Below are 14,324 nucleotides of genomic sequence, written 5' to 3'. Positions count from 1 at the left end.
GAATTATGAGAAATTTAGATTGTGGAGCAGTTACTGGCTGAAAACATGTCAAACGTTATGTTTTCTCTTGATTATATGATGATCCCATGTTTTTTTTCCTCGCTAGTTGCAGAGACAGAGACAGAGACATCTTGTACTCTAAATTCTGTCTTCATATTGAGCTCGGTTCTTGAAATTGGTTTCTGTTGGGGAATTACACCGAAGCGATGTCAACCACGATGATAATATAATACCCAAAAATGCGGAATAAAATAATCAACAAGAACACAAATATTTACGTGGTTCACCCAATATAGGCTACGTCCACAGAGGACTGCAACTTTTATAACTGGAAGAAATATTACAACAAGTGTATACACCAATACACTAAATATCTCACTCCCATCCCAACCCGAGTATACCGAGAAAATAATTTCTCTAACTCACACAAGAGAATTCCCGCACTCAAGAAAAAAATAAACTCTTTTTTTCTATGCATTCTCTTTTTATCAAAACTAAAAAACTTTTGATTTTGGGATACAATAACTGAATGAATTGAGCTTTATTTATAACTAATTTCCTCCGGCAACTTTATCAACAATTCGATGTGGGAAAAGATATTATTATTATTTAATTTAATGTGAGCTCCACCCCATTAAATAATAACTCACCTAACAATTCTCCCACTTGAAGACTTGATTTCAATCATGTCTTCACACCATCAGTGCAGCAGCTCATACCTCCTTTGTTAGTCCAGGAGACCAACCGAAGTCAAACACAACTTCAGTTTTTCAATGATAACAGCCTTCGTGAGCATATCAGCTGGATTCTTGCTTCCAGGAATCTTCTCAAGCTCAAGACTCCATTCACCTGATCTCTAAGGATCTTCATTCCAAGGATTTGTTTTGCAGCATCCAAATCCTTCAAAGCAAATTCCTTTGATAACTCTTTCTCGAGTCTATCAATCTCCTCCAAACAAGCTCCTGCTATCAACATATCATCTACATATATCAGTAGTATGATATAATAACCATCAAGCTTCACATAACAATAGTGATCAGCCTGATACTTCAGAAAACCATCATTATTCATTACACCATCAAACTTCTTGTACCACTATCTTGGAGCTTGTTTGAGACCATACAAGCTCTTCTGAAGTTTGCACACTATTTTCTCTTTCCCTCGTACTTCAAATCCCTGTGATTGATTCATTTCTTCATCTAGGTCACCGTGAAGAAACGCAGTCTTTACATCCAACTGCTACAGATGTAAATCTTCTTTTACCATCAATCCAAGTACACTCCTGATAGTAGTTAACTTTACCACCAGAGAAAAAATATCAATGTAACCAATGACTTCCTTTTCACCTTTTTACAACAAGTATTTCTTTATACCGCTTGCTACCGTCATGTTATAACCGGTACTCCCACTTGCTATGTAAAACCTTTTTACCTTCAGGAAGTTCTGACAACTCCCACATGTGATTAGATGACAGTGAATCCATCACATCTTCCATCGCTAAACATCCGATTTATTTTTCCCAAAATAAACCCAAAATTTCCTGCTCGAATCGTCAACAGTAGTGCCATAATATCTTGAGTGATCTCCAAAGGATGTCACAGGAGATGGTCCACATATATCAGTATGTGCCAGCTCCAAATCCACTGATTTCGGTTCTCTAACCTCTTTTGAAAAGCTCACTTTTTTCTACTTTTCAAAAAATACAGCTTTACACAGCTTGTGTTCAACGATCTTTAATTCCGGTAGCTTTTCGTTTGAAACAAGCATCTTCATTCCCTTCTCACTCGTATCCCCAAGCCTACTATGCCGTAGACTTGAATTAGCTCCAGCATCCACAGTCGCTAATTTATTTCTCAAACTGGAAGTCATATAAAGTGTTCCAGTTTTCTTTCCTCAAACAACAATCATGGCTCCCTTTTTCACTTTCCAGGAACCATCACCAAAAGTCACCTTATGACCTTCGTCGTCAAGCTGTCCCACTGAAATCAGATTGTGTATCATCTCTGGTACATGCCTTACTTTGTTGATTTTCCAGACAGATCCATTTGTCATCTTCATCCGGACATCATCCATACCAATTATTTCCAAATATTTTCCATCAACCAGGAAAACTTTTCCGTAATCGTCAGCGATGTAATTATCGAATACATCACGATTACCAGTGGTATGAAACGAAGCTCCCGAGTCCATAACCCAAGAATCAACCGGGCTTTTCATGGATAGTAATAGAGCATCATGTACCTCCTCAGTAACCACATTAACGTCGTTCTTTGTTGATTTACAATTCTTTTTCAAGTGACCAGTCTCACCACAGCTCCAGCACTTCACATTCTTTTCAAAATTGCTTTTGTCTTTTCCATTTCTTGACTTGGACCTACCATGTCATTGGTTAAAACTCTTTTCGCCACTCCTGCCCCTTCCTCTATTTTCGAGATTTATAGCAGAACTTGATGATGTTCCTTCACCGAAATCTATCTTGCGAACTTCTTCGGCAAGAATTTGTTCTCTGACATCATTGAATTGTAGCTTTCTTTTTCCAACAGAGTTGCTAACCGATGCCCGCATTGGTTCCCAATTGTCTGGTAAAGACGCCAAAAGAATAAGTGCCCGAATCTCATCATCAAATTTAATTTCAACCGATGTCAGCTGTGAAACAATCGTGTTGAATTCATTGATGTGTTTAGCCACCGATGCATCTTCTCTCATCTTCAATTTAAATAACTTCTTAATGAGATGTACTTTATTATTTGCCGATGGTTTTTCGTACATGTCCGACAAAATGGACATCATCTCCTCCGTTGTTTTTGCCTCCGCCTCGTTATGTGCCACGTTCTTCGTTAGGGTCAATCGTATTACACCTAAAACTTGTCGGTCAAGAAGCTTCCAGTCATCATCCTCCATCTTTTCTGGCTTCGTTCCCGATAGAGGTTGATGCAACTTCTTGCTATACAAATAATCAATAATTTGTAGTCGCCAGAACGTAAAATCTGTACCGTCGAACTTGTTGATTCCTTGTCCCGATCCATCATCTCCGGCCATCACTTCTCTAGCCTTAGAAAAAAATCTAAAAAATCTTTTCCGATGTGGAAGATCAGACAAAGCTGCAACCACAGAGCATACTCAGAATTCTTAAGAATTTTCACAACAAGGCTCTGATACCAGTTGTTGGGGAATTACACCGAAGCGATGCCAACCACGATGATAATATAATACCCAAAAATGCGGAATAAAATAATCAACAAGAACACAAAGATTTACGTGGTTCACCCAATATAGGCTACGTCCACATAGCACTGCAACTTTTATAACTGGAAGAAATATTACAACAAGTGTATACACCAATACACTAAATATCTCACTCCCATCCCAACCCGAATATACCGAGAAAATAATTTCTCTAACTCACACAAGAAAATTCCCGCACTCAAGAAAAAAATACTCTTTTTTTCTATGCGTTCTCTTTTTATCAAAGCTAAAAAGCTTTTGATTTTGAGATATAATAACTGAAGGAATTGAGCTCTATTTATAACTAATTTTCTCAAACAACTTTATCAACAATTCGATGTGGGAAAAGATATTATTATTATTTAATTTAATGTGAGCTCCACCCCATTAAATAATAACTCACCTAACAGTTTCGTTCAGTTCTGGATTAGTTTCAAAATTGTTTTTCTGTTGCCATTGCTCGTTTGTGATTCGCCATAATGTCCCATACGGATTCGAGACGTATGTATTCTTGGTGGTGGGATAGCCATATTAGCCCAAAGAATTGAAAGTGGCTCCATGATAATCTCACTGGTATATCTAGGAATTTTTCTGATGTTAAGTTGTCGTGCGAACTTCGGTCCATGGCTTCTAAGCTATAGAATAAGGCTCAACTTTTGACTGTTGCAGAGACCCGTGTCAGGAGCTTGGAAGATGAAGTTCGAAATGTTGAGGAAGAGAACAAGCAGATTCTTGAGAAAAATTCCATCTTAGAATGCTCCCTATCAGATTTGAATGCAGAACTAGATGCTGCTCGAGGGAAAATATGTAGAAGCATTGGAGCAGTTCTGCGAATTTCTTATGAATGAAAAATCCACTCTTGTTGATGAGAAAGACACATTCATGAATCGTCTCAAGGAAACAAATGGGAATCTTGTGAAACTCTCAGAAAACGACGGTGTTCTAGTTAAATCCATGGCGGGTTCACGCCATCAGCTTGAAGCTTCAAAAGCTAAATCAAAAATCTTGGAAGATTCCTGCCAGTTGCTTGTAAATGAAAAAGCCGATCTGAGCAATGAAAATGATGGTTCGAAATACCAGTTGGAAAACAAGCAGGCAAAACTAGAAGAACTTGGGAAAATTCGTAGTGAGCTGAAACATAGATGCATAACTCTCGAGAAAGAGAAAGGATCGGATTGTCGCAAAGTGCAAGAGTTGCAGATTTCTTTGAATGTAAAGAGTAAAGAACTTTCGAGTTACCTTCAAACGAGTCACACACAAATAAGTGGTGTTGAAGCTGAGAGGGGACTCTTGAATGAGGAATGCCGGTGGAGATAGATAGAACTTATCAAGTTCTAGACAAGGCCATAGACGATGAATCAGAGAGATCCGTATTACGGGTAATGGTCCGAGAGTGATATCATTAATCAAAATTATTTTTTCTTCATAAAATATTTCCAATTAAAATAAAATAACTAAAAAGAATGCATCTCCCACCTTATATTTTTGCTTCTAATTCGAATGGGCTATACTCTATTATGATCCACATTCCGCACCCGGTCCAAGGCCGTTATCAATCCAAATCTGGTTTCTCCGACCATCGGGTGAACCTGTTTTAAAAGCCCGCAAATGGATCTTTCAGGTATGGAAGATACCATTGACCTCTTCCAACTTCAATACTCCGATCTTCTACAATTATCGGCCGATGAAGTTTCGGCATCTCCCGCGGAAAGCCGCCGGCTAGAGTTGATCTCTGATCAAATAATGCATGAAATCGGGCCAAATGGGCCCGGATTGCTCTCCGTGATAGGCGTGCCCAAAGCCCGACTACTCCGCGAAGCTCTGCTCCCTTTGGCGCGAAAGCTTGCCATTCTCGGTAACGAGGATCGGAAACGGATTCTCAAGGTAAAACCCAATTCTTAAAATTAAAGTAAATTAGTTCACTTTTGCGTTTTTAAAAATGTGGATTTTCTGTTTTTGGTAAGTGAATAGGAGTATAATTTGGGAAGTGATGTGCCGCTAAAGAATTTGGATAGGATTGTGTCATCGTTTGCCATGCAAATGAAATATGATCAAGAATTTAATGGTAAATTTTGCGAGTCAATAACAGCTGTGGCTGATGGTTCAGAATTTAGAAATCTCGGGCTTGCGTTTCAAGAATTAGGTTCTTGTATGATGGAATTAGGGCTTCTTCTTTCTCGAGTTTGTGACAAAAAACTTGGTGGGTGCGAGCTAGAGCATAGCTTATTGCAATGTGGCACGGCTAAAGCTCGTCTAATTCATTATCATTCGATTCTCGACAATATAATTATCAAAGAAAAACGTAGGGGAAAATGTCGTTCTGCCATTGATAGTCGTGATTCCAGGATTGATGATGAATCAGATTTGTGGCAGAAGTGGCATTATGATTATGGGATCTTCACCATTTTGACAGCTCCAATGTTTATGTTTTTGGATGGAACTGGAAGTGATGCCAAAGAACATGACTCTCCAATGGGCCACACGTATTTGCAAATTCTTCATCCGAGGAAGAGTCGTGTCCTTTCAGTGAAAGCTGCTGAAGGGAGTTTTATTGTTCAGGTGGGAGAATCCGCAGATGTGTTATCTAAAGGGAAGCTTCGAGCCACACTTCATTGTGTTTCTAGACCGGCTAAGATAGACGATTTGAGCAGGGAGACTTTTGTTGTGTTTTTGCAGCCAGCATGGAACAAGATGTTTTCCCTTAAAGAATACCCAATTGAACACTCGAAGAAAGGAGATCAGAATCTAGAGTCGGATTGTGAGGGAACCGGAGGTGCTGTAAATGAATCAGTTGAATTGATTCGAAATATTAGTGGTATGGTTCCACCTCTATCTTCGCGGTTGAAGGATGGGATGACCTTTGCTGATTTTGCGAAAGAAACCACAATGAAGTATTATGGCAGCAGTGGACTGCAATCAAGCAGATAGGAAAAGATAATGATCGACATGCACAGAATTCTGCATGTACGGGTGTAGTTATGCGGGGAAAAGTTCACATCTTGCACAAGGGATTGTCAATAATGCAAGTCTCGGAAAATATCGATCTGGGTTAGATCGTCCACGACTGTGGTTGGCTTCAAGGCCCACGGCAATTGTCAAGGGTTAGCTATATATCATGAGTCACGGCCAAATTTACAAACAGGACAGGGATTCGATGTACACTGCTTAAACTCGAGGTTTTGTTCATATTATGGGATTCGGCCACCCCGATATAATTCTTTCGTGTTGTGGCCAACCTCTTTTTTGCCTTGTCCGATAGCTTGCATTGAACCATTATGTTGTTCTGTTTTCCGATATGGATGTTTAAGACATGATTTTATTCATCTATGCTTTCTATTTGAGTAGCGGCGTTACTGGTTAGGAAATGTGGGTTTTCTATTCTCTCGTTCTGCAGCGTGGTGGCAGGACTGCTAGGGGAGTGGGTTTTCTATTCTCTCGTTCCTTTAATAACAATTTGTTAAATTGGTTGTTTTATTTATCCATAGTAAAATTATAACTCAAAATTAGTATATATATTTTTCCCAAAAAAAAGAAGCTATATCAATATGGTTACACTTTATATAAAAAAAAATTAATATATTTAAAATTTAATGTGTACGTATCAACATCCAAGCGTAGTGGTTTGGCTAATAAGTGTGGATCAAGAAGCTTTTTAATCAATAGAGTTGGTATGAGGTATCTATCAGAATGGTTTTTTAAAAAACAATAATAATAATTTTTCTTCTTACTGTATTAAGTTGTCTTAATTTAAAAATTAATAATTAATCGGTTGTTAAAAAAAAACCATTGTAATTAATCGTGGCCAACGTCATTCCAAACTATACTTAAATGAGCCCATTACGCTTATTGGGCCGAACCAGCCCAATAAGATTAAACACTGGGATGAGTCTTAATTCCCCTCGTGCTTTGCGAATCTTCGTTCGGAGAAAATGGAGGAAGAAAGCCAGCAGAAGAAGCGGAGGTTGCTCCGGCCCTTATTTCAGTACATCCGGTCCATAAATCGATATCCGTAACCGTCGGGTCATATATCCGGGTTTTCAATCTTGAGTAGGGGAACCATGGTTGATGAATAGAAAACTTTTCAAGTATCAAAAATAGTATGCCGCGGTATTTTCTGAATTTCGATGAGTGATCAGGATTTCGGAGAAAAGAGCGAGTGCTGTTGCGATCACCGATTATGGGACTTTTGTATTTTTCGCTGACAAGTTTGGGGCTGTGTATGTTGTGGACATTGGAAACTCTAACAAAAATAGTCTTGTCTCCAGTTCATAAGAAGGCAGTTCCGATTCTTTCTCATTATTGCAGCATAATTACCAGACTGGTATGGAAATTTTTATCAACATTTATGTGTTTTTATCCTTTCTGTTTCTTTTGCAGTGACTTTTCATTTGATGTTTTTGTTGTTTTAATTGTTATGTTCGCTCTTGACATTAGTGCATGCAGGTTGTATTCATTTTTTACATTTCGGCAGCATGATTAATTTGTTGTTCAGTTGCATTTTTACTGTCATCGTGTAATCCATTTTCTTGCTTACACTGAGATTCACTTGGAGTTGAATTACGTGTGATGCAGGAGTTTTCACAAGATGGACGATACATTGTTAGTGCTGACCGAGACTTCAAAATACGTGTAAAACAACTCCCACTGCTTATCACAGTGCCAGTGTCCATCTTGATTTTTTGTTTTTCGAAACCATTTCTTACAGAAGTTCGTACAGGTCACTGCGTTTCCCAAGAATCCCCTGATTGGAGCTCATGAAATACAGAGTTTTTGCCTTGGTCATACAGAGTAGGTTTAGTCTTGTGCTCTCATGTCAATGACTCAATAACTGAGTTCAATTTTTATGTTCTTCATTTTGTTAATTGTGGTGGCGGATCCTGGATAGTGACTTAGAGAGAGGATATATTTTTCCGGGTTTCAGGATATGAAAGTTCAAATATGAGCATGCAGTATTGTTAAGTTGTAATGAACTCCACTTCTTGCTTGGCTCTCGTTATCTTGTTCTGACTCCCAGATTCGTTTCCTGCCCAGCATTTGTCACCCCTTTGGAATATGAACAGGGATTTTTGGTCTCTGGAATTGGTGATTCAACGGTGAGTTAATTGAAATACTTATATATGAAAATTTTACGACTATATGCCAAAAAATGGCGAGTTATTTGCTTGGCTTTTGATTAAAGAAGTGTATTTTATTGATTAAAAATCACATTTCCTTGAGCTCGGGCAACAAATTTGTAATCAATGGGTAAAGAACTTGGATTCAACGGAACATGAAACCCTTGTCTTAGAAGATACTGATCTACCTGGAGGAGAGGCATTGCTTCAAACACGTCAACGTAAGTTATCAATGGGTAAAGAAGCCTTCGTAATAGCTTCCGAATCAGTAAAAACAGAAACAAGGAACTCGTTAATCAAGAAAAATCACTCAGCAGAGAGACGGGAGTTGAGAAAGCGAGGTAGAAATGATAAAAAGGGTCAAACAACAGCTAAGTGATGATCATTTCTGAAAATTTCGAGGTTAGGCAGGCTAACCTTGAATTTGGTTCAGAGCTCACGATATTTTTGTAGTACATTGAGATATTTAAGGAAAAGTATGTTGCAGCACGGTTGTACATACCGTTATAACTTGGTAAATACTTTCATGCCATTTCTGGATTGATCATGCAATTTTACTCTGTTTTTTTTATCGCAACCTAATGGGTTAATTTTTTTGGGACTTCATCGTGCATGACCATGCTTGTTTTGGTAAGCAGCATTGCCAGTGTCACAAAATGTGTGAAGTATTATCTCGTAGTTACATTCCAGCATTATAATCGAATCATTAGATAACATACACTCTTGACGACAGATCTCTACACAGTTTGAAAACAAAATACAAAAAACTAAAAAAGGTCACATAATATGCTACTATACGACTATATGCCTTGCCCAGAGTCACTTCCATCACAAGTTTAACTGATCATGACCAAATAAAGCTACACCAACTCAATGTTAACCATGCTCCAGTTAGATTGACAAAGTAAAACAGAACCATCAACACGACTAATATGAACATCAGCATGTGGAGATCATAAAGCAGCCTCATAAAGAATTGTCTTCCATCAGCTCTACCAAAAGCACTGGTTAAAACATGAAAAATACCCATTAGTACGAAGGTACATGAGGCAAAATCCTAAGGAAACAGGTGAATATCATAAAGATTACCTGTTCACAGCTCAATATGATCAACAATCTCTGGTGACAAAATGTTACTGATGGAACAATGTGGTGTCAAAGCTTAAAAACAAAGAGCTAAAATATCATCTAGGTACCAAACGCTTCAACAAACACGAAGAGGGAAAGCTTGAGAAAGACATCTCATCATGGATCGACTTTCTCACTTCTCGGATTATGTTCTTTACATATTTATGCTGTAAAACACTAAAGGAGAATCTACTATATCCATTTCCCTTCCCGTTTTTCTTTTTAAAAACCAAGAAAAACGGAGAAAGGAAAAACCTCAGCTGAGCAAAGATGCAGAGATCAGAACTACTTCTAAATTCTAAAGCAACGAAGGAAGAAGTTGATGAGGCAATTTCAGGTGACCGTGAATAGAGAGACGAAATTGCAATCTGAAGTTGGCATTTGACTAAAGAAACTAAAGATAAAGGTCGAGTTCAACACGAAGGCCGAGTCTGAATAAGAAGGAGACGGAAGAACTGCACTGAACTGAAGGTTTAGGTCTCTACAATATTTACAAGTATAGGACAAGAAAAACAAAAACTAAAAAGGAGGAAATGAAAATAAACAATCCAGAAAGGAAGATTTGCTGGAGATCCCAATTGATGCTTCCAACAATGTGTGGCCTAATCACAGCTAAATATATTCAGACAACTGAGCTAAATATCTAATTATACCGATTCATCAATCACTGACATCGATCAAACCCTGCCTTCCATGTCAAAGCTTTCTTGACAACTCAACTAAACCACATTAAAAGATATATCAATTTCCCAACATATATGGAGATACAAAATCAAACCAGCCAATACAGCAGTTCCATAGCCACTGCCACCACCACTTCAGGAACCTTGAGTGAATTCCTCCTAAGAAGTTAGCACACGGTCCTATCATTTTCATTATATATACAATCTACCACAAACCGACTTCACAAATTACACTAATTTTCTTATTTACATGATCGCTAGTTGCTCCAAGTCCGTCAATCATCTGTTATATCAAGATTAAGAATGCGACGAAGAGTCTTAGTCGCAGTGTCAGCACTATCAAAAATAACACCATCCAGAGAGCTGTGCCCAATTTCAGAGGTTGAGACATCCAAATCAAGGGAAATGGATTGTTTCGGCTGTACTGAGAACGTAGGTATGGGCAACGAACTTGGGGGAGGTGAGTTTGAGTATGTAGGTCCAGCCCAACGCTCGTAGAAATGAAAATCATCATTCATCACCCTTTCGTTGTCTTCGAACTTGATATCAATAGGGATTGGATAACTACAGTTTTTCCCATTTCTTTTGGAGCTTTTTTGGTTTACTTTGTCAGATGGTAATGGTGTTTTGGGGGAGAAAGAAGCAGAAAAGGCCCGTTTGATAACAGGAGTGGCCGTGGAGTAAGATTTCAACTGAGTTGGGAACAGCCCTGATCCAGGTTGAAATGCCCTCCAATTAACTCCTCTAAAATGGCCGCCAGGTGTCGACCAAAACGACCCACCTTTGGATGAGCCATTGTCACGATTTCTACTATAACTCTGATGGTGATTCCTGTGATGAGCTACAACGACTACAGTCTCCATCAGATCAGCCCAACGAGAAATCCTTCTTTCGTCACTCCTCTTTCATCCACCTTTCTTAATCACAAGTAATCAAAAAACTCATAAAAAGGTACAATAACAGATTTAGAGCACTAAACTGGATCTTAAACAGTCATAAATTTTAGATCTTCTTCGTAACCACCAAAACCTGATCAGACCTCGATAAACCTAGCCCATATGGAGCATATACGTACAGCTAAATGCATCCACGACAACCACACCCTCACCGTTCAGTTTCTTCAGATCTACAGCACATCACCCAAAACAAAAACAGAGCGAAGTCACAACAACGACACAAAACATAATTTTAAAAAAAACACATATCAACAAAAAACTAAAGATTCAGCATATTGAAGCTCTAATTTTTTAAAGTAAATCAAAGAAAAATTACCTATTCCTGAGTTTAAAAAAACAAGTAAATGGTAGAAATCGAAGATGCGGTTTCGACTTCAAACTGAGATAATTTCACTCAACACATATATCTGCCTACACATACGCTATTTTACGAGCGAAAGGGATGAAGAAGCCATTGGAGAAGCTTGAATCCTACAGCTTGTGTGGAGGAGCTAGGCTATGGTTTCTGATTTTTTTTGTGGATTGAAAGCGAAATGAGAAATCTCCTGTTCCAAAAATGATTCACAGTTATTTAAATCTTGGCAGTACCTATTAGTGAAACTACACAAACACCCTTGCTTCCAAACGCAATTTACTGATTCAGGCTACTTACGCCGACTATCCGACAAAGTTAAATGCCACGTAACCAAGTACCGGACGCAAGCCATAATAGCCATAATGCCCTGTTTATTTTCTTTATGTTGAAAAATTATTTAAAAATGTGTTAAATATTTGTGTTGAAAATGTGAATGTTGAATGTTGAAAATTAGGTAAAATTAGGTGTTGAATATTGAAAATTAGTGTGTGATGATGTAGGTAATGATGTATTTTATTTTTGGATTATTTGTAAAAATTTTCTATAAATAGATCTCTCATTTGTGAAGAAAATCACAATTGAGTTGAGAGAAAAATATTATAAAGTGTGTAGTGTGATAATTTTGAGAGTTTGAGATTTTTACTTTTTTACCGTAAATTTTTACTTTTTCACAACACGTTATCAGCACGAAGCTCTAAAAGTCCTCCATATTTTTCCAAGCTCCGAACAGAAGAAAAAGGTAACAAAAGTAATAATATTTATTTTACTGTTATTTATTTATTGTTTATATATGTAATATATAATATAATGTTATTGTTAGAAATAATAAAAATAATTTTTTCAAAAACTTGTTATAAATCCTGGGAGGATGTTAAGACGACATCCCACACTCCCGGTAAGGGATACGACAAGTATAAAAGCCTATAAGGTTTTTTAAACAAAATAACTTATGACACCTAATTATAATAATGTGATATGATATACATAATTATTTAAATATGACTAATATTATATACACCATATTATTACCATAAAATTATACAAATACATACATTTATTTTCTTATACACCAACGGTAATAAACGGTAACAAAACGGCTAGTTTTTGCTCTATAAATACAATCTCACAAATACATTCAATCACTCCAACTTTCTCTTCTTCTCTAAAAATTATTCTTCATCAAATTTTCGAAGAAAAAAAGAAGATGGCTTTCACGAGGTTATTTTTAATTATTTTGGTTATCATACTCACCAGTCTTGTATTTATCGGAGAATATCCTCCTCGTGTGTTTTCTTTATTTTTACGAATACTTGTACTTGTTGTTTATCCATTACTTTGTATTGCAATATTCATTAACTAATAAAATGCATCGTAATTTTTAGTACCACCATGGCAAACTTGGCAAAGCTCGAATTCATCGCTCTTGATATTACTGGGAAAAACTATATGCCATGGACTCTTGATGTAGAAATGCATCTTGAGTCATTGGGTCTAAGCGAGACCATTAAAGAAAATGGTATATCTTCATCACAAGAAAAAGCAAAAGCTATAATATTTTTACGACGACACCTTGATGAAGGTTTAAAATGTGAATATCTCATCGAAAAAGATCCCATGGCTCTGTGGAAAGGATTAAAAGAGAGATTTGAACATATAAGGGAAGTTATACTTCCGACCGCCCGTGATGAATGGAATATGTTAAGATTCCAAGACTTTAAAAAAGTCAGTGATTACAATTCAGCGATGTATAGAATAATCTCGCAGTTAAAATTTTGTGGACATGAGGTTACAGAATCGGAAATGCTTGAAAAAACATTTTCCACGTTTCACGCATCAAATATAACACTACAGCAACAATATAGAGTGCGTGGATTTGCGAGATATTCTGAACTCATCGCCTGTCTTCTTGTGGCGGAAAAGAACAACGAGCTATTAATGAGAAATCATCAGTCCCGACCCACTGGATCAACAGCATTTCCAGAAGTAAATGCTGTAAGCAAAAATGAATTTAAACCTGGAAACCAAAATCAAAGTTACAGACAAGATTTTGGTCGAGGACAAAATCGAGGTCGTGGTCGTGGTCGTGGACGTGGACGTGGACGTGGAAGTGGTCGTGGTCGTGGACGCGGCCGTGGTTTTGAAAATAATCGAGATAGTTATTTCTATAACTCATCTCAAAATAACGTCCCAAACCATCCACAGAAAAGGCATCAAGAAAACATGAGTGTTAATGAAAATCACTCGAAAAGATTTGAAAGTTCTTGTTTCAGATGCGGTACTCCAGGACATTGGTCTCGTATTTGTCGAGCCCCTGAGCATCTTTTCAAACTTTATAAAGAATCGATAAACGGGAAAGAAAAGGAGACCAACTTCACTGAGCGAAGTGACCGTTTGAGTGATTCAACTCATTTTGATGCTGCTGATTTTATGAATGATTTCTCTGGAAATGATCAATATGTTGGTGGGATAGAAATGAACAATATTGATGCTGCAGATTTTCTCAATGATTTCTCTGAAAATGAACAATATAGTGGTAGAATATAAATGTACAATAATTTATTTTTCATGTATTTATATGATAATGTTTTATTGTACAATTATGATATGTGTTATATTTAAATATGTATTGTCATTAATTTTTTTTCATTGCATATTTTTTGAAGTTCAAATATGGAAAATGCTATGAGCAAAGCTGAAGTTTGCATACCCGATAGTGGTACAACGCACACTATCCTCCGAGATAAAAGATATTTCTTGGAACTAAAACCAACAAAAACAACGGTGAATACAATATCAGGTCCTGTAGACTTGATTAAAGGATGTGGTAAAGCACAATTTTTGTTACCTAATGGTACAAAATTTT

The 14,324-nt window shown here is 37.3% G+C and overlaps 2 protein-coding genes and 1 long non-coding RNA gene across 4 annotated transcripts; 2 read left to right on the top strand and 1 right to left on the bottom strand.

Moving 5' to 3' along the window:
• The first annotated feature begins 4,802 nt into the window (after positions 1–4,802).
• LOC140967806 (uncharacterized) lies at positions 4,803–6,230 on the top strand. Its single transcript, XM_073428578.1, has 2 exons — positions 4,803–5,109; positions 5,197–6,230. The coding sequence occupies exons 1-2, from the start codon at positions 4,834–4,836 to the stop codon at positions 6,151–6,153; spliced, it is 1,233 nt and encodes a 410-aa protein (XP_073284679.1). The 5' UTR covers positions 4,803–4,833; the 3' UTR covers positions 6,154–6,230.
• Positions 6,231–6,580: 350 nt separating this feature from the next.
• Positions 6,581–10,694, top strand: LOC140967808 (uncharacterized). Of its 2 annotated transcripts, XM_073428580.1 has the most exons (5): positions 6,581–6,591; positions 7,362–7,546; positions 7,798–7,854; positions 7,943–8,013; positions 8,240–10,694. In XM_073428580.1, the coding sequence occupies exons 2-5, from the start codon at positions 7,403–7,405 to the stop codon at positions 8,325–8,327; spliced, it is 360 nt and encodes a 119-aa protein (XP_073284681.1). In that variant the 5' UTR covers positions 6,581–6,591; positions 7,362–7,402; the 3' UTR covers positions 8,328–10,694. The 2 variants fall into 2 exon arrangements, 1 of the variants encoding a protein (XP_073284681.1); XR_012173641.1 differs by lacking the exons at positions 6,581–6,591; positions 7,362–7,546 and adding an exon at positions 7,559–7,668 and having other exon boundaries at positions 7,798–10,694.
• On the bottom strand, positions 9,032–11,653 carry LOC140967809 (uncharacterized). Its single transcript, XR_012173642.1, has 3 exons — positions 11,423–11,653; positions 9,429–11,276; positions 9,032–9,343 (listed from the first exon to the last, which is right to left on the bottom strand). It is a non-coding gene; the product is annotated as an uncharacterized lncRNA (long non-coding RNA).
• Between the last annotated feature and the right edge of the window lie 2,671 nt (positions 11,654–14,324).

This window comes from Primulina huaijiensis, unplaced genomic scaffold, assembly GCF_012295235.1.
Source record: "Primulina huaijiensis isolate GDHJ02 unplaced genomic scaffold, ASM1229523v2 scaffold28027, whole genome shotgun sequence".
Taxonomy (NCBI): domain Eukaryota; kingdom Viridiplantae; phylum Streptophyta; class Magnoliopsida; order Lamiales; family Gesneriaceae; genus Primulina; species Primulina huaijiensis.
Note: the sequence above shows the minus strand (reverse complement) of the source record. Positions and strands in the feature narration are given on the sequence as shown.